General features: G+C 35.1%; 1 protein-coding gene across 4 annotated transcripts in view; it reads right to left on the bottom strand.

Moving 5' to 3' along the window:
* Nucleotides 1–11,850: 11,850 nt before the first annotated feature.
* LOC148941389 (uncharacterized) overlaps nucleotides 11,851–21,325 on the bottom strand; it is a 124,987-nt gene continuing 115,512 nt past the window's right edge. For 3 of the 4 annotated variants that reach the window (XM_089104624.1, XM_089104626.1, XM_089104625.1), the window contains exons 9-11: nucleotides 19,394–19,567; nucleotides 17,285–17,367; nucleotides 11,851–14,372 (exon numbers count right to left, since the gene is read on the bottom strand). In XM_089104624.1, the coding sequence (XP_088960750.1) occupies nucleotides 14,330–14,372; nucleotides 17,285–17,367; nucleotides 19,394–19,567 (300 nt within the window). In that variant the 3' untranslated portion in view covers nucleotides 11,851–14,329. Of the gene's footprint in view, nucleotides 14,373–17,280; nucleotides 17,368–19,393; nucleotides 19,568–21,325 lie in introns of those variants that run through there. The other variant, XM_089104627.1, reaches the window with a different exon arrangement.

Here is a 21,325-nt window from a genome sequence, read left to right as displayed (position 1 = left end):
GTGGCCTATTTAATAGTCAAAAGTGATTGGAGGGGCCCCCCCTACTCCCATAATTTTCCAAAACACATCCAATCAAACTTTTGAGACAGCCATTTAGTTCAGAGTATCTGATTTCCAGATAGAAAATGTTTTGGAGGAAGACACTCCCCCACAACTCTCGGCAAGAGTTTTAAGTTATGCCCTGGGGGCATATAAGGTTTTTATAGAAGGCGTTGTCGTAGAAACTTCAAAACAGGCAAATTCAATTGGAAATTGAAAGGGCTAGTGCCCTTTTTAATAGTCAAAAGTGATTTGAGGGCAACTAGCCCTCCCCCCCCCCCACGCCCATCAGTCCCCCAAACACATCCAATCAAAATTTTGAGATAGCCATTTTGTTCAGCATAGTTGATTTCCAGATAGAAATTATGTTTTTGAGGAGGACAATACCTCACAACCATCAGGGCAAGGGTTTTAAGTTATGCCCTGGGGGCATATAAGGCTTTTTATAGAAGGCGGTGTCGTAGAAACTTCAAAAAAGGCTCATTCGATTGGAAATTCCAAAGGCTAGTGCCCTTTTTAATAGTCGAAAGTGATTTGAGGGCAACTAACCCCCCTCTCACGCCCACCTTTTCCCCAAAAACATCCAATCAAAATTTTAAGACAGACATTTTATTAAACGTAGTTTTAAGTTCTGGAAATTAGGTCTTTGAGGATTACAACTCCCCCAAGGATTCTCCGAATCCTTCGTACTATTTCTTATGGAAGGATGCTCGTATACACTTTAGAGAGGGCTCGTTTGATTGGAAATTGAAAGTTCTTGTTCACTTTTTAAGAGTCAAAAGAGATTGTAGGGCAACTAGCCCCTCTCCCTCCTACACGCCCTCAATGCATCAGATAAAAATTTTGAAATGGACATTTTGTTAAAATAGTTCAAAGTTCTGATAACAAAAACTCCGGTGTCGACACAGCCAACCAGGGCCCACGGGTAGGCGTTTTAAGTTATGCCCTGGGGCATAACTTATTAAGGGGGTTTATAACTTATGGGAAGGGGTTTTGTATGGGAAGAACACATAGGAAATCTATTATAATTATCCAATAATAAGGTTAAAATACATATTCTGTGATAGATGCAAAATTGCTTTGGCACACAAATTCCTATTAAGGTCAATTCCAAACAGCCGTGACCCCTCTGTGTCAACAAGTGAAATGGTCTAAACTCCCTTATTGGAGCTATTTTTTCAATCCATTCATTGTTGTCAATCGCTTTCCACAAGTTATGCAAACTGTCTATTGTTCACATATAAGTATTTTATAAAAGAGGTAATAGTATATAATTTTAAAAAATCCTCATTCGATTTAAAGTGAAAGTTATAGATCCGTTTTTAAAGTATATAATAATAGGACATTACGCACCCCCTCCCCCATGCCAAAGAAAAATTTGAAACTTTTTGCAATCAAAAACTAACAAAAATTAATTAAAAAAAAAATTACCAAAAAATAGGTTTTTAAAAGAAATGTAAAGGCCATTTTAAACTTAAGCTAAGGATATAAAAATACCTGTTAAAATACAAACTCAAAACGACCAGAAATTACTATTAAAGAATAAATGAAACCCACAACGACCAGAAATTAATTAAACAATCATAGCAAAAAACATACAACAAGTAATAGCCTACCGCTATCACAAGTTGAAGAGATCCGATATCTGGGATTCATCCTGGATCGAAACTTGAGTTGGAGAAAACACTGCGACATTATAGCATGCAAGCTGGCGCGAGGCCTTGGAGTTCTGAACCGTTTTCAAAATTTTTTACCTTTAAAAATTCTGCTTTTATTGTATTTTTCCATAATAGCGCCTTATATAAATTATGGTTGTTTGATTTGGGCGAGTAATTTTAGTTGCAATTTTAGAAGAGTTCAAGTTCTGCAGAATAAGGCTATAAGGTTGATTGGAAGGTATGATCGTGGTGTTGATAGCACTGAATCACTTTTTAAAATTTTAAAGGTTGGTGAAATAAGGGATTATCAAATTGGAGTTTTTGTATTTCAGTGTCTGAATGGTTTTGCACCGGATTTTTTTATGAATATTTTTAAGCCTAATTCGTTTTATCACGATTATTTGACTAGGAGTGCGGATAGTCTTGCATCTGAGCCACGGAACACAACCAGAGCGAGTCAAGTGACCAGACACATGGGCCCGTCAGTTTGGAATTCGTTCCCAGATTCTGTTCGTCAAGCTGAAAGTGTGCCGCAACTTAAAACCCGTATTAAAAATCATTTCTTTTCAGGAATTTGGTAGTGTTAAAGGTTTGAGAGAAGGCTTTTTTTTTCTTTTTTTTTTTGTAGATATTTTATTTTTATTTTATATTTTGTGCCATTATATATTTATCATTATTTTGTGTTATTATTATTGTTTTCCCCTTTTTTAATTTTAATTGGTTTGATGATTTGGCATGCATGATATCCAACCGGTCGCTTTTTAAATCATATTATTGCGTTATTTCGAAATTTTGTCACAATGATTTGTTTTTTTTTTTATAAAAATTTATGAACCTGAACCTGAACCTGAATAATATAAATGAATAAATAGATCTTAAAGCGAGTAATGCTTAGATTGAATATGAAAATCTAGCTTAAAACGACAACAAATATTTTGCTATTAAAGTATAAATGAAATTTAAAACGAACATAAATTAAATAAACAATCGATGGAAACAAAACATACAATATATTAATGTAAATGAATAAATAAATCTTGAAATAAGTGAAACTTAAATTGAATATGCAGATCAAGTTTGAATCGAATAAAAATAACTACAAACAAGAGTTTGGGTATCGTCTCACTGCGGAAGCCTAAAACCTACTGCGTCATTGGCGCTTTACTGAAAACGAACTATATTACAAATGTTTTCTTTTGTACTTAATATTGAAAATAAACATTAAAAGTAAAGTAAAATTTTGAACTGTTGAGCTTTTAGCAATTAATATCATTATGCATCAAATATTCCGTTTAATTTATTAGTTCTTTTCAAGATTGGTCAAGACAAATATAGTTTCACCACAAGCAAAATTTGGATGCTGCCCCCTTCTTTAACTCTATAAACCTAAAGCCTTTTGCGTCTTTGGTACTTCACTGAAAACGATTTACTCGTATTTTACAAATTTATTATTTTCCTGTTCTTACAACATTTAAAATGAAAATACAAATTAAAGTGAAAAAAAAAACTTGAACTGATTGATCTTTCAACAATTAATATCATTATATATCTATTATTCAATTTGATTTTGTTTATACTTTCCAAGACTATTCAAGACTCATAAAGTTTTGCCATTTTTTTTAACTGTGCCGTTTTTTTCACTAATCGTGTTAGTTTGTTATGAAAACATTCTATGGCTTCTAGGCATTTCTATTTGAGCGGAAAACTGCACCTCAAACTTTGTGGAACATGTATTTTCTTGCATGAAACACCAAAATATAATAAAATGTCAAGTTTCGGAGTGTTTCATCACTCGCAAGCAAGTGCCATTGGTATTTTTGAATCCGCATGGTCAATTTAGGGGGAGGAGGGTAGGCTAATTCTCGTAGCAGCCCTATTCCGTCGTGGTATGGTTCATATTTTCAACACCTGGCGTCCGGACTATCATATAATCTACCAAGTATACAACTACCCCAAATCAGTATCAATAAATAAATGAAACCCAAAACGAACAAAAATTAAAATAAATATTAGTCAAACTTAAAACGAGCATAAATTAATGTGAGTAGGGTTCAAAACCTCTATGCTTTCTAAAAGCCAGAATATAATTTGTACTTTACTGAAAAAAAATTCAAATGAGTTTACTGAAAAAAAATGTGCATTGCCAATTTAATATACATATGCTGATATTTATTCCCTAAAATCTTAATTAACTTTTGATTTCTTAAAGTTACAAAAGTTAAAATATTTCAAAGAATTGTTTTCAGTAAAGCGCCAATGACGCAGTAGGTTTTAGGCTTCCGCAGAGAGACGATATACAAACCATTGTTTGTAGTTATTTCGGTTCGATTAAAACTGGATTTGAATTTTCGACCTAAGTTTCACTTGTTTTAAGATTCATTTATTCATTTACATTATATATATTGTATGTTTTGTTCACAATGATTTTCATTTAATATATGTTCTTTTTAAGTTTAATTTATACTTTAATAGCAAAATATTTGTTTTCGTTTTAAGCTTGATTTTCATATTCAGTATAAGCATTACTAGCCTTAAGTTCTGTTTATTCATGTGTATTGATACTTGTTGTAGGTTTTTTTCTATGATTGCTCGTTTTATTTCTTGTCGTTTTGGGTTTCACTTAGGACGTTCTGGTCGGTTCTGGCCAACGAGTGTATGATTTTTAAAATTTATTTCTATATCCGGGGCTCAATTTTAGAGTGGCCTTTTCTTTCATTTGAAAAACTTATTTTTCAGAACGTTTTTTTTAATTAATATTTGAAAGACCCAAAATATGTGCCCAGAAGAGTTTTACGATAAGTGCAGCAGAAAAAAAAAACAAAGAAAAAAGAAAACGCTGAAATATGCAAACAACCCATTCTTAATGAGTGCATTATAGGTGGAATTATGTACTTTATTGAAATCGCAATCATACACAGATTTCCAATATGTGCAATTGGATGGAACAAACTGGGCCATGGATATATCAAACATGCTTGCCCCAGAACTGTATGAGGTTCTAAAATTACATTATTTAAATTACATTTCCCTTGCCTCCCCCCCAAACAAGTGAAAACTCTATCTCCAATCCTTTTGGTCAATTTTACATGCACTCCATCTTTGATCCCCTTTGGGCAAAAGTCTGTATGCAATGTCTTTGACATCCTTAAGGTCAGCGGTACGTGTTATCCATCTCTGATCCCCTTTGGTCAACAAAGTGTTCGCTCCGTCCCATACCCCTTTCTGTCCAGCAGTGCATACGATCGGTATACATGAAACAATGGTCAATATGGCATAATTTCCATCTTCTACCCACTTTGATAAATGGTTAATGTACTCCTTCTATAGCCCCTTTGGTTGTCAGTGCGTAGACTTCTTTTCTGAGCCCCTCCCCCTTTTAGTCAATAGTAACTACGCTCTATTTCCAACCCACTTTTGTCCAAAATATGTGCGATTCGTCTTCAATCCTCTTTGGTCAATAGCAAGAAACCTTGCAAATTCCTCAAATGGTATATGGTTTTATCAAAATTAATACACAATATTTCACATCGCAAAGGGTGATTGAGTTATCAGAGGCAACGCTGTAGCATTGCCCATAGCAAAGACCATAAGGCTTCAATGTTTTTCTTTTCCAGAGGCACTTTATATGGAAGGGGTGGTCCTATGAATATCGGAGGGGACTCATTCGATTTGAAGTCGGAAGTTCTAGTACCTTTTTAAGATTCAAAAGTGATCAGAGGGCAACTTCCCCCCCCCCCTACGACCTCTTTTCCCCAAATGCATCTGATAGAATTTTGAGATACCCATTTTACTCAAAATAGTCCAAAGGTCTAATAACTATGTCTCTGGGGTGGAAAAATCCCCCGGAGTCCCCAGGGCAAGGGCTGTAAGTTATGCAAGTTGCCCATTGTTAACATATAAGGTTTTATGGAAGAGATGGTCGTATGAAATCCGGAAGAGCATCATTCGATTTGAAATAGAAAGTTCTAGTTCCCTTTTTAAGAGTCAAAATAGTCTAATAGTCGAATAACTACAACTCAGGAGTTGACAAATCCCCCACAGCCCCGGGACAAGGGCTGTTACTTTTGCAAGTTGCCCATTGTTAACATATATGGTTTTTGTGGGAGGAGTAGTCGTATAAACTTTGGAGGGGGCAAATTCGATTGTAAGTCGAAAGTCCTAGTTCTCCTTTTAAAAGTCTAAAGTTATAAAAATGCAACCAGCCAACCCCCCCCCCCTTCGCTCCAGCCTCCCCGGCAAGGGCTGTAAGTTATGACTTGACTTAAAGTCCGATAAGTGGTGAGGTGCGAAGTTTTCCTTCCACCTTTTTGGGGGACATCCATGAGTACACGAACCGTGAATTTGGCCTTCGAAGGTGATTTTCGGGAGACGGGACTGACTCATCCTGTAAGTTATGCAAGTTGCTTATTGTTAACATGTTAGGCTTTTATGGAAAGGATGGTCGTATAAACTTTGGTTAAAAATCAAAGTTTTAGTGCCCTTATTAAGAGTCAAAATGATTAAAGGGTAATCAGCCCTTCCCCTCCGCGTGGAAAATTCTCCTGTGGGAAAACCCCCGGCAGAAAATTTGCCCCCCCCCCACCACCGAAAAATGTTTGCATATATCACAATAATAAATACCATGCGTAAACAATTGGCAAATTTTATAATTTAAAGACTTTTCCCCTGGGGATGGGGGGGGGGTCATGTTATACCCAAATAACTAAGCCTCCAGGGTTGACACAATTCTCCCCAGCCTCCGGGCAAGGGCTATCACTTCTGCAATTTGCCCATTGTTAAAATATTAGGATTATTATTTAAAAAGAGGGCATGTGTTTCCTAGGTCTCCCGAAAGGCTTTGAGTATTAAGGTGAAACTTTGGAAAATGTCGAAGGGCATGTTATACTAAATCAAAAGCCACATCTGCATCCAATTTATTAAACAGGATGATCTGCAATATTTTAAGAACGGCTGAGGGGGAGGGGGTCTGTTTAAAAGTGGTTGGGGCACCAACCCCTTCCATACCTTTTTAATTGCAATTCTTCCAAAAATATTTGATCAACAATTTAAAATAGGCACCTTGTTCAAAATAGTCAAAAGCTAAAATAACTATGCTTATGGGGATGACATAGCCCCCCCCCATGATTTGGAGAGGAATGCTGAAAACAATAAAACGCACTGTGTGCGGAATGATTGTCAGAAGAACGTATCATAAATAACTAAGGTATGGCTGAGGGTATTAAGTTAAAAAAAACCTCAAGGGATGTGGAAGAGCTATCAGAGAGTAACCAGTCCCCCTTTCTCTTTTTAGATGCTTCTTTCCTCTCATCACTGATAAATATTCGTAAAAGTAATTTTTTTCAAAACAGTCAAAAGGTCTAGTAACTAGGCCTCCAGAGATGCAATGCCCCACATAGTCCACAAGGTAAGGTTTATAAATTGTGCAATTTCCCCTGTTTTACATACAGGATCCATCATTTTCGGGTTGCAGCGGTACCTAGCAACCTAGTAAGAGACGATTTACATACAGGATCCATTATTACGAAAAGAGAGGAATTTTTTTATTCTAAGTGTGTTTGAAAAGGCTAAGGGTATGTAAGGTCAAACTTCAGGGAATGTTCAGGGGCATGTTAAACTAAATCTAAAGATACTATGTTCATCCTGTTTATGAAAAAGGTATATCAGTAATATCACAAGAACAGCTGTGGGAATAAAGTTTAAACTCTCAGAGTATGTTGAGGAAGATATTAAAAAGTGGTTGGAGGGCAACCAGTCCCCCTACCATTTTCTATTCAACTGCCCTCCATCCACAGATATCTGATAAAAATTTTGAAAAGCCATCCTGTTCAAACTAGCCGATAAAGTCACATAACTATACCTCCGGGTATGACTAAACCCACACAGCCCCTTGGACAGGTGTTGTAAGTTATTTAAGTTGCCCATTGCTTATTTACAAGGTTGGCTATTGGGGAGAGGAAGCATGTTTGACCCTGAGTCTTCAAAAAGGCTAAGAATATTAAGGTCAATCCTTTAGAAGATATTGAGGGGGATGTCGAGCAAAATCAAAGCACAGAATATGCAGGAGGGCTTTCAAAAGGACACAGCAACAAAGCAACACCTAAGGGCGTTAAGTTGAAACTTTAAAGGCATGTTGAAAAAAAGATCGAAGGGCAGTCGCCCCTGCCCCCTCCTGCGCTTTTAGGTTGTCTCCTTAACACTGATAGAGATATTAAAAAGCCATTTTATTCGAAACGGTCAAAAAGTGTAATTGCTAAGCCTCTGGGAATGACATGCCTCTGCAGCCCCCGAACCGAGGAATGTAAATTATGCAATTCATCCATTTTTGGATGAATTGATCCTGGATGTGTACAAAATAGCTACGGGTAAAATTTCGGCAAATGTTCAAGTGTATGTTGAGCTAAATCAAAAGAAATCATATGTATCCAAGTTGTGAAAAAGGCCTATCTGCAATAACTTAAGAACAAGTGAGGGTATTATCTTGAAACTTTCAGAATCATTACTGCTACTGCTACTATTGCGGTTGAAAATGGGACTGGTTTTGACTGCAACTGTGATTACTTCCGACTGCAACAACTTGCAACTGTGACTACGACTGTTTGAAACTGCTTCATATACTTGCGACTGCTTTCAGGGAATGTTGGACTTCGAAACTTTAAAGTTGAAAATAACATCACTTTGATGTTTTACGCATTGATGAAACTCTGATGTTCATCACCCCTTCACCTTCACTCATTCCTAGTCTTAGCGACTTAGTCTTTTTAACATTAATTTAAAAACCTATTTTGGCCCCCTGAACTCTCAAAACATCTAAAAATTCATTCATTCTGCTCATATTTTTGCATTTAGGATATTTAAATCATCAGCATAATCTAAGTTTAGGAGAGCTTTACTTCCCCACCTGATTCCGTGTTCTCCCATTGTCTTTGCTGTGCTTCTTAGGACAAAGTCCATCAAAATGATCCATATAAATGGGGATAGAACGCAATCCTGCTTAACTCCTGATTTTATGCGAAACTAGCTAGTAACATCATTTCCTACTGCAACAATGTTTACTCGCATATTGAACTAATCACTTTAATGCATTTATCTGGTATACCGTACAAGGATAAGACCTTTGCCAAAGGTCTTCTATCAGCTGAAGCAAGGACTTGCTCGTAATTTATAAAACTGAGGACTAAAAGAAGTTTGATCACCAACAAGTGCTTGGTATGAAACGTGGAAAAGAAAAGAAATATCCTCCAAAATACAATCAAGCATTCGAAGAAATTTATGAAATAGAAAAATTAGGAATGTCGCTTGAGACAAGTGGAAAAATTGACAAAGAAAAACTTAAGGAATATTACTAAAAAAAAAAAAAAACAGCTTCCTCCACTAAAAATAATTGAAAATGGTAGTTACAGTGAAGAAGTGGTGGACAAAAGTTTCGCACTACTAGAAAGTTGCCTGTTGCCGCCAAAAGTTAAAGAACACATGTTTTTCTTTATGCTTAATTTGTTACCCACAGAAGAGTCGAAAGTAAAGATATCATGAGTGGTAGTAATGGACTATGTAAGCTATGTGAGAAAAAACTAGAAGTGCAATGTCACGTAATGTTAGAATGTGAAAAACAAGAAACATATGTAGCAGGGCTGAGAAATTTACTAGCACGTGCTACAGGTAAAAAAAGATGAAGTTAATTTAAAGAAAGCTGTCTACCTAAAAGCAGATGATGAGGCCTATATAAGGACAATAGTGTACATAGTATCGCTTTTTTGTTGTTACACGTAGAAGCGAAAAGAAAAGCGGAAGGAAGATTACGATGTGATAAATCGTGTGGAATCAGAATGGAAAAGGATAAAGATTATGAAATTTATAAAAATTGAGGATGTGTTTGAAGGGAATAATAATAATAATAATAATAATAATAATAAAAGGAGAGTTGAGAAAAAAATTATAGGGTTTAAGGGTTTATATTTGTATGATTTTTGTTTTTTCATTTTGTGGTAAGGATCTAGGTAGAAGATTAGAAAAGGGAGTTTTTTATTTTGGTACAAAAAAAAAATGATAGATGCAATATATATTTATGGAATAGTATTAGATTTTAGTTTAAATATTTCGAACTTTTAATGAAGTATTTGATTTTAGAGTTTGACTATAATGTTTAGATTATAATAGTTAGCTTCAAGATTTGTTCAGTATTTATAAGTTTATGTATTAGGTAAGATTTACATTTAATTGAACATTTAGAATGTATGGGGTTTATAATTGAATATAATTTTAGGGAATATACAGACATGATATAGGATTTTGTATGATTTGAAGAAAAATTATAGAGTTTAGATTTTAAGTATTTGAGACTTAGATTATAGAGTTTGGATTTGAGGTCTTAGATTTGAAGAGTTGGATTTGAATTAATGGAGTTTATTTTATGCATTGAGAGGGATACGATTCGCCTGGATTTTGAAATGTTTGATTTTTGGGAAATTCATTTAAGGATTGTTGTAGCTACCCAATAACGCACGGCCCAGCGAAAGCAGAATATGATGAAATGGAATCTATTTAAAAAAAAAATTGGTGTTTTGTTTTTTTTTTTTTTGTTTTTTTTTTATTTGTGGAAATGTAGTGAAAAGTGTTTTAAAAAAAGTGAACGTATTTTAAAGTTCAAAAATGTATATGTATTGTAAATTTGTATTTTAGTGTTATATGTAATAGGCCTAATGAATGGGAGAAGCCCCTTGCCACCGTGGGTAGCTAGAATGTGAATTTTGAAACTGCTGTGAATTTTGAAATCGTATGAATGGGGAAACTGATTAAAAAAAAGTAGGAAAAAGGTAGATAAAATGTATTAGGAGGGAAAAAATTAGGTATGAGAGGATTAAGAAAGGTAGAAAGCTATGGAATACCGAGTAAGAGGTAAGGTAGATAGGTAGTAAAGTAAAGAAAATGCAAGTGAAATAGTGATGAATTAGATTACAATTAAGCAGGGAGTCTTAGAGGAAAAAAAAACGAAAGAAATGATTGATTTTTTATTTTATTTTCAGGAGTACGAGAGGAAAAAACAAGACCCGGTTGGATTCTGGCCATTACATGAGGCATCACAAACCCACCGTCAAGAGGGCGAAAGAGAAGAGTAAACCAGAAAAGGAGTTGCATCCATAGACCAGAAAACAGGAACCAGAAAGGGATGCTTCAGCGTAGACCAAAGAACGCTGGATAGAAGAAAGAAAAGAAGAAAGATTTGACATATGAGTTGGAGGGGGATTTTGTATATTTTTAATATTATAGTATATTTTTGATAAAAAAAAGGAAAAAAAGAAGAAAAAAAATAAGTTTGATGATGACTCTGGTACTTCTCAATTAGTAATCTAAGAGTGAAAATTTAAACAATGTATCCCTCAGCATCTTTAGGTCTAAAAAATATAATCACACTAAGTAATTTGCTTCCTTCATGAACCAAGCTAATGCCTCTATAATCACCCATCTAATATAGGGGTTTAATTAGAGTTTCCTAAAATCACTAGGTGTTTCCCTTTTTCAAAAATCATATTCTTAATCTTCAATAATATAGGTATAACTAAATAACCACCATCTTTAAAAAACTCATTTACCGAATTATCAGCCCCTGGGATACTGTATATAGTTCTCCGTCACCAAATAAATCCTCTTTCAAATCCAAAGTGTCAGACATTTTTTCATTATTTTTTATATTAGTAATAGTTACTGACCTTAAAATTGAAGGAATAGAAGACAAGTACTTCACAGCTCCTACTGAAGAAATAAAAGATATGTGGTTCAGTTTCAGTCAATGGAAGTGACAAATAATCTACAAAATTATTCCACAATCACATCACGCAGCTCCTAAGAGAACGTTTTTTTTAGATCTCATAGGTGTTGGAAGACATGCTAGATGGTCTGAAGCTAAAACGATGATACACAGAAACAACGGCCAGCATCTATTAGTGATGTTCACTTGATTTTCAAGGATTAAGGCAACGTTTCTTAACCCCAGAACAAACAGATCAATTAGTCAAGTTTAAAATTTTAGGAAAAGTGTTTCCAACACGGAAACAGATTTACTTTATAAAAAAATTGAAAAAACAACTATTTAGTGGATCGTAAAACTACCATCAATTGATCAAAATTAGTATAATTATTTTACATTGACAAATATATATATATGTATACATATATTTATTTTAACTGAACAGTTACAAATACTAGCTGCCATAAAATAAATGTCACAAATACAAGAAAATATAAACCGAAACTTCGTTGAGAACTAGAAAACTTAACAAATCAAAAACGAAACTTCACTTACAATACGAATCAGAAACAAATCGCTGTCTTTTATTTTCTTTCTTTTTCAAGGTTTGACATGGAGGTTCTAACTACAATATTGCTAAGAAAAAAAATAAGAAAACAAAATGGGAAAACCTTTTACAAACCAAATATTCATAGTCCAAGGAATCAATTTCATGCGAAAAATAAGTGATACCTAGTTACGTAAAGAGTTGACATAAACGCACTGACATAAACTGTATTAGTGGCATGAGTCACTAAAACATACACACAAAAGTAGTATTAATTAGAATGTTAAAATATTAAAACATTAACGAAAGAATATTCGAAGAACATGTAGGGTAAATATTACTGAAAGGTATGAACTTAAATACTTATCAAATGATTTTTAGCTTAAAGATTTAAACTTAGCACCGAAGATTTTTATGATATCTTAGTGCAAATCACAAAATAAAAACAGAATTTTATGTAACTTTACGTAGACATGACTCATGACAAAATCTCGAAAGCAACTTTAACAAAGAAAGTTATTTCCCTTCAAAATACATTAAATAACTGAATCATTAGGAGGTAAATACCTAGCTATAAAGGTAAGACTTAGCTAAAACTTGAAACTAGCTATAAAGCAAATGACTCATTGGTGGTAAAAAATATGTCTGCTTCTGAGCCATAGATTAGACAAAATAACTGTTTTGCTAACTCTTGTGAGCAGGGGCGTGATTTTCTATTGCCCCCCTCTAGACTTCAGTTTGCCCCCCCCAGCTGAAATTTAGTTTCTGCAAAAGATCTTGTCAAAACTAAGATAAGCCTGCATAATTCAAACATCTTGAGAAACAGGTCAGTTTTCCTTAGTATATATTTGCCCTTATGGTACTATATGGCTCATTTTTCATTTTTAACTGTCATTTTTACTTGATTTGGAAAAATTGGCTCAAAATTTGCCCCCCCCCCCCCCAGGATTTTTACGAAATTACGCCACTGCTGGTGAGCTTCTTCAAAGAAAGAAGCCTTTCTGTCATCTCACGTTGCTGCGCGTATTTGTCCATTTTATATTAGCAAATACAATTAAAACAATACTTTATTTAAAAATATCTTCAATAAATATCATGGAAACTTCTTTGTTGAAATATAATATGATAGACTGGGATCGAATTTGACTAGGCTTTTAAACAAATAGTAGTGCAGAGAGGGTCAATGAATAGCAGTAAAGATAGAATGCCCATGAGATACACGCCAGTCGACAATCTTCTTAGTTTGAATTATCTATGACCTCATCTTCTGGTTTTTAACATGATTATAACTAATTATAACATAATTACTACAATTATAACATAATAATAATAATTATAACATAATTCAAAAACACTAGTACCAAGAGTGTGACAGTGGCTCCCAGTTACATTGAAAATAAAATTTGGCCAGTAAAATCACCAAGCAGTTGCTTTGTAATGGTGCAAATACCTTAAAATACGTCTAAATATCACTATTTTATATGGTCTCCAAACATCTTTGAATTGTGGCAGACACATCATTCTAGTTTTTATTAGAGTATCTCGAGGAATTACCCACATACACACATATCGAACCAAATACACTTTGTTCACGAGAAATCTAAATAATGTCTTTTTTATTTAGTTTACTTATAAATCTTGTTTAGTTTTTTTTTTGCTTTGAGTTTTGGCTTCAGTTCTACACTTATTAATTTCCTATAGGTTCTGATTCAATCCAAATATCTAAATTATTCATGTCACGAAATCATGGAAAGAAACATACAATTTTTTTTTTTCATTTCGACATCAAACGTCAGTTTTTCCCAATCAAGGTGGACATTGCTGCTGTTGCCGAGTGTTCAGTTTACATAAAAATAAACCATTATATTACTGGGAAAACTAGTTCAAATTAGTCATCAAATTTTCTGAAATTGTAAGACAGCAGATGTTACTCAGCTGATTACCTTGCTTTTATTGACACAATTCAATTTATGTCGTTTCGAACTTTAAAACACTACACTGAAATTGCCAAGTTTAGTTTTATACGAGTATGGGCTACGAAAACTGGTCACAGGTTTTGTCTATTCTAAGAAGATAGAGATTTCCTTTCTTGAAGAAAGGGTTTTATTCAGGTTTTTACTTTTCAGCCTCAGAAAAGAAAGAGGGTGACCCTAAAAAGGCAGAAGACCTTTCTAGGAGAAGAAATGAACAAGAGAACCAAACTTCCTCATTACATTGCAATGGAAGTAAACATCTGCATTTCGTAGATCCAAGAATGGCAGCACACGTGGGTCTGAAACAGTTGACCGAAGACTGTAGTCGTCAATTCTTTTTACCATCTCAAATAAATTCATTTCATCACTTTCAAGCAATGGGTGTTTCTTCTTCTTTTCCAAGGTACTGTAAACTGTAAAATTAAAATGCTCAGATGAAAATCTAGGAATTATAAAGAAAAAAATTACGCTTTCTTTTCCGCTCCAAAATCTTTTTCCCCTGGACTTCACTTCGAGGCAAGATTAAAATCTGAAATATTTTTTTAAAGCTAGAACTAATCATAATTTTAACTAAAAATTATATGTGCATTTTTAGCTTATTTTATATGGATTATTTTGCTGGACTTTGTCTTAAGGAGCACAGGACAGGCAATGGGAGACCACGGAATGAAATGGGGAGGAAAAAGTCTCCTGGACTTAGATTATGCTTATGATTTAAGCATCCTAGATGAAAGTGTGAGCAAAATGAATGAAGTTTTAGTGATTTTGCGAGTTCAGGGTGGTAGAATAGGTTTGAAAATTAATTTTAGAAAGACTAAGTCACTAAGGCTAGGAATAAGTGAAGATGAAAAGGTGACGTTGGATAATGAAAAGATAGATCAGGTGGACAGCTTCACTTACCTTGGTAGTATTATTAGTAAAGATGGTGGGAGCAGTGAAGATGTTAAAAGTAGAATAGCCAAGGCTCAAGGAGTTTTTTCACAGTTAAAAAAAGTTTGGAAGAATAGGAAGATAAGTCTGCAACCCAATTAATTAGGAGCTACAGTGATGACAGTGGTCAAATATGGCTCTGAAGCATGGACGCTCAGAAAAGCGGGTGAAGATTTGCTAGATGTTTTCCAGCGAAATTGCTTAAGGATTGTTTGGGTACCCGACTGACTGACCGTATTTCAAACAATAGGCTATACGAAAAATGTGATTCAATAACGCTCTCTAGGGCTATAATGAAAGAAAGGTTGAGGTGGCTAGGGCACGTAGTGCGGATGAAGGATGACAGATTGCCGAAAATTGTTCTTTTCGGCCAACCGTCTAGGGCTAAACGGAAAACAGGCCGTCCTCGTCTGGGGTGGGAGGACGTCATAAAGAAAGATTTAAAGGAAATGGGAACTTCCTGGGCGGGTGTAAAAAGGGAGGCTTTAAGTAGATTGAGATGGAGGAGGAGCGTGCGGAGCTGTATTGGCCTCGAGCAGCTTGGTGCTGCTGTGAGGTATTAGTAGTAGTAGTAGTAAACCCTAAAGGCTTCGTACCTTTCTAAGATAAATTCCAGGTTAGGACTATACTCGGTGGGGGGATTTTGCAGTTTAGGGATGGGACGCAATAAAAATAAAGAGGTTTGGTAGAGTTAAATACAACGACTTTTCGTAATTTGCGTCTTTCCAAAATTATTTTAATAGGGGGGGGGGGGGCTAAAAAAGAAAATTTAGAGGCCCCTTCTGTCCTCATCCCCTAAATGAGAATATGATTGAGTATCCAACTGCCAATCTTGAACCTTATATAGTCAAACATGCAAAACGTTGTAGTGGAAAATACGGAAAATTTAAAGTTATTTAATTGAAGGTTTTTATAATTAATCACGAGAGCCTCTCCCGATACTGGTTTAAAACAATTGCCCTTTAAAAAAGGTATTTTAGTACTTTTAAAAGTTTTGTCTTTCTAGATATTTTAGAAACTTTGAAAGAAGTCATTCGTGCGGAAATTTTCAGTCATGCATCAGTGCTACCCTCAGCTAATGACTTGTTGAATTTTTGTTAAAGAAAATTTATGCTTTCCCCCATAGGAAATACGAATAAGAATGACACGACAATTATCGTTTAGAGAAACCATCCAATATGCTTTTACGCAAATGGAAATCGATATGAAACTTTCAGTCAAGCCTATTCCCACTGAATGATAAAGGGGCGAAAATTTCTTAAGCAATCACCTCATTCGATGAAAATACAGATTTTTACCAAATATTACGAATTCTTCCTTAATTTTAGGAAGGGTCAACGGCACAGACTATATAAAAGGGACTGAAATAAAAGTTTGAGAAATAAAAAAAAGTAAATGCTCTAGAAAGAGCGAAAATTTGGGCACGACAGCATTTTCATGTTAGTTAGTGGAGCTATACTCGGTCAAAACCAGAATTTTTTATTATTAAATATCAGGGTCAACTCAACAATACTATAACACACAATATAGAAACAGAGTATTTATTACTTCAGCCTTTTCTATCTTTATTTAATAGATCAGTGAACATTCAGTGAACATAGATCAGTGAACATCCTTGAACATTCTAGTTAAAAAAAATAAATTGTATTTTAAGTCAGCGAAATTAGTGAATCATTTTATCTTAATAAAATTATAGGTAAAAATTATTGTTTAAGCTCAATGAGCGTAGTTGCTGGTTCAGAGCGTCAACAACTCTCTATCGAAACCATTCATACAAGATCCAAAGAGCACAACACATGAGATTTTAGCTATTGGATCGCAAATAAAGAAAAGTATTAACAAGAATAGGGACTCAAGCTGTGGGATAGCATTTCTCTTTTTTGCACAACATACAGACCACAGTTGCAAAATATAAATGTGTGTTTAGTAAAAAATTACAAAAATCCTGCGTAAGATAAATTTAAAAGCTGAAGCTGTCGTGTCTTTTTTTTTTTTTATTGATGAGCGCGCTCAATGATTTAATAGTTTTCCCGTGAAAAGGCAAACAATAAAAATGGTAACATTAAGAAAGTTGTATGTACACAATAGCTTCAAATCTCAAATCAGGAAGCTAGGCGAGCAAGTGAAAATCAAATCGTCCAGATTAAAAACGTATCCAGTATTTTTTTCGGGGGGGGGGGACAAAAAACCTTATAAAACGCATCAAAAAATTGTTTATATTCAGTTTTGTTACGTTTTTACGAGCCAGACAAACATTTCGGAGGAGTGGTGGTTAAAACCCCCTAACCCCCCTGGATACGGCCTTGGACAAGATATTCAAAGCAAATAATGGGTTTTCTTCTCAACAGCACACAAGAAATCAATTTGTAAGCTTAGTATTTTTCGCAGAGCTTACCTTTCTTCGTTATCATCAGCACAACCTTCCTCGGCCACAAGTAAAGCGTATTCCTCTGCGGCGTATCTATCCCAATCTGATACCTACAAATTAAAGGATAAAAGTTGGAAAGAGATTTGGCAGGAAATTTCTTCTGAAGACAGCTTTTTAGAATAATTAAATATACCATTGTGTATTGTCCAAATTCCAACAAGGTAAACAGTTCTTACCTTTCTAATACATTTCACTTATCAAGTCTTTCATTTCAAATTAATTATTCGCCTTACTAAGATTGTCCCCTTGAAATTTTTCTTGAAACCTAAAATACTCTGAAAATATCGGTCAGATCATGAGCTCAGAAGTGTTCGTTTTCTACCTTTCTAGCCTACATTTCTTCAAAGGTTCGTTTTCTGAATCCTTGTATGTGAAATGAGCAACTGATCATAGCTTTGGGCCCCTGCTCCAGTGCCGTAATTTCATCAAAATCCCGGGGGGGGGGCAAAGTTGGTGCGAATTTTCCCAAATGAAGTGAAAATGACAGTGAAAAAGGAAAAATGAATCATAAGGTACCATAAGGGCAAAGATATACAAAGGAAAACTGACCTGTTTCTCTGTATGTTTGAATTATGCAGGATTATCTTAGTTTTGACAAGGTTTTTTGCAGAAACTATATTTGAGCTGGGAGGGGGGGGGGGGGGGAAATGAGGTCTGGAGGGGGCAGTTACCCCCTGCCCCATAGCAAATTACGTCCCTGTCCTGCTCTGATGGCTGCCCGAGTCACGCAACCTTCAGAAATGTATCAGTTTATGTTTTTACCTTTCCGATTACAATGGTCACCATGAAATTTTAACATGACGCTATGTTTGTCTACGATGGGTTTGGGGGGCAAAAAATGGCACGAGAGGGGGAGTAGCTGCTATTCACTAATTTTATGAATCGTAAATAGGATATTAGAACTTGAGAGTTGGGATTTATATTCGAGTGAAACCCCTCCGATGATCACTGGTCCGGTACACTTACCCGGGTGGAGAAAAAGAACAAACACGCATCATGACGCGAAAAAATATCCAATTTTGTAGTTCCGTCTTTAGAGCCTGAAAATTCTATTAACGATTTTTTGAGAACTCAGTAATTAATGGTGAAACTTGCAAGATTGAATCTTTTTAGGGGGGGGGGGGCTGTATAACCTTTTCTGAAATCATGCACATTATATGTCCTAATAGCTTTTGATAGATACCTTCAAACTGAATAAAAAATGCATATTTGGAATCACCAAGAAAAGCGCAGATTCTTTCTTTTATGTATATTAAGAACAGTAAGGAGCTGAAACTAAGGAGCAACATTAAAAGTTAAAAGAACAGAAATTATTCCGTATATCGTGGGCTGCCCTTCCTCAAACCCGGCTTTTTATGCATTAGTCTTAAAGTTCTTTAAAAACACTCTTCATTCAAATTCAACAGCCTTTGTGCTTGAGAATTTTTTCTTAAGGAATTGAAACAAAAGTCAAACTTTAGCGAAAACAGAGAGAGATGAGGAAGGAGTAGCCCCCTCATCTAAGGAATAATTTCTGTTTGTTTTAAGTTTTAATATTGCTCCTTACTTTCAGTTGAAAAACTTCATTTTTTATTTAATTTCTGATCGTTTTTCAAATCGAGCCAGGAGATCCCTTTCCCCTCCCCTCCTTGTAAAATTTTCCCTAGTGAATTCCAGGAAACTTACCACTCTCCATGGTAAATTCTCTCCGTGGAAAATTCCCATCACCCAGCAGAAAATTACCCGCAAGAAATTTCCGTATATTTCCCAATAATAAACGCTATATATGAACATTGCGCTAATTACACAAGTTATTGTCCTGTCCCCATGTATTATGTGGGGGGGGGGGGGTTATATTATTTCCAAAGGCATAGTTCTTAGACCTTTCATCTATGCTGTATCTAATGGCTATCTCAAAATAATCTCGCTTGCTACCGCTGCAACCCGGATATACCAAGACTAATTGAAATATTGGAGCTCACATATTATCTTTGGTCGAAAACGCTAATTTGAAACCAATACTGAGCTTCATTAAATCGAAATTGATAAACAAAGTTAAAAGTGCCCCTTAACAATAGGTAAATACTGGTAACATACCTCAACGCCATCTTCAGTCGAATCTGCTTGGGACGAAAATGGATCCCTTTGTTCATGGTCCAAATATTTTTCAAGGTTAACAAAGGTGTCAAAAAATATTGGAGTCATCTTGCATTTCTTCAGATCTTCAAGTGCAATAATACCCTTCTCTTTTGGGTTCACCATGTCGAGCATCTAACAATAAAGGTGTTTTTAAATAAATTCACCGTCGTACATGAAGAATTAACGAAAAATTTATTTGGGATTGAACTTTTTGCAGCATTTAAGTGAAACGATAGATAAGCACGGGGATTTGGGCTTGAACCCAAGTCGCCATCCAAGCCCCAGGGTTTGAATAATTTCTTAGTCGCCTTTTCACTGTTCACTGGAGAAGGTGACTCTTTCCTCTTGTTATTTGTTTCTGACAATTTTCTTTTTATTTGGTTGACTTTCATCTACCTTTTCCCTTTTTTCACCAATGACGGCTGAGGGTTCAGTCGGAAGATTTGCTTTTTCTCATTTTTCAGAGAGTTTGAATTATCTTATTTTTCATTATCCTTTATTTTCTCGCTTGTTCGCAATTTAAATGAAAAGACCCCTATTTTCTCGATATTCTCTATCATTTCAATGTTTTTTTTTTGTTTTGAAAAATATTAGAACCCATCCCCTCAAGAATACACATAGTAATAGCTTTTTATGTATGTGCCTGGTACAAACCCTCAGTTTAATCGGGTTATAATCACACTAGATGCATAGATTTTAATGAATTTCTTTTTATTTAGAAGGCATTTAATTTACGGAGCACTGAAATAACAAACTAGTTATTTGGACTAAGGAAAACTAGGAGATTAACCATAGAAAAAGTGATACAAGAATGATAGAAAAGGCAAGAATACTTAGGCTTATATACTCAAAGACAGTGGCCAGCAAACTTCAATAAAGACCAAAAAATGAACGCCGCAATGATTGAAAAATTTATGAGACCCAAATCAGTTTATTAATTTAGTAAACCTTTGTTATGATTTGGCACCTTCAGTAAGTTACAGGTACATTGAATGAAATTTGATTTCATCCTCAATAAAATTTACTTACTTACAAGATCAGGAAAAACCCACACGAACGTGATCAGAGAAAATAACGTTTATCAGTGAGGTACCCAAGGGTAACGCTCCTTGGCATGCAGGCACGAAGGGTAGAGATTGTTAGGATGACATCACAACCCCAAGTCCCAACATATTCAATTTTTTCCCTAAAATATCCTTTATGAAGTTAATATGCATTAAGTAGTAGCGCAGATAAAATGAAATATGACTATGCAAAGAGAAACAAATTTATTTCACTGTCGTATCAATGACACATGCAGACAAGGCTCCTCCGACCCTAAAAAAAATGGCCTAGAAAACTATCTTTTAGGAATACCTCAGAAATGGGCACCAAAATATACAGTAGTCCTGACACTTGCTCCTCACGATGTAAATTTTGGGGACACCAACACTCTTCCAATCAGAAAAAAAAACTCTCTGAGATTCACAGTTTTAACATCCTCAAACAACTTAAATTGCTATATGTCAACAAATCAGTTGGGCTAGATAGGTTACATCCACGTCTTCTAAAAGAAGTTACTGAAACCGTTTCCGAGCCACTCTCCCAATTATTGAAAGTTTCTCTCTGTACCAAGAAACTGCCAACAGATTGGAAAACAGAGTTTATCACCCCTTTGTTCACCCTTAATACCTCCGGCGTACCTTGCGCTTCTGATTGTAGACATTTGGGCCATAGCCCCACTTCAGGGTCAATTAGCCGGATGTAGCTGGGGGTCAATTAACCTTTTAGACCATCAATCGAAGCTTACTAATTTGGAGATACCGTCCTTTAATGATGAAATTATACAAAATATTGTCCATAAATATGTTTTTAAGGAGAAAAGACAGGTTGTGGTTGGAGAATCCGACG

The sequence above is a fragment of the Artemia sp. Qi Xiang Cuo genome, chromosome 18, assembly GCF_049724085.1.
Source record: "Artemia sp. Qi Xiang Cuo chromosome 18, ASM4972408v1, whole genome shotgun sequence".
NCBI classification, from domain to species: domain Eukaryota; kingdom Metazoa; phylum Arthropoda; class Branchiopoda; order Anostraca; family Artemiidae; genus Artemia; species Artemia sp. Qi Xiang Cuo.
Note: the sequence above shows the minus strand (reverse complement) of the source record. Positions and strands in the feature narration are given on the sequence as shown.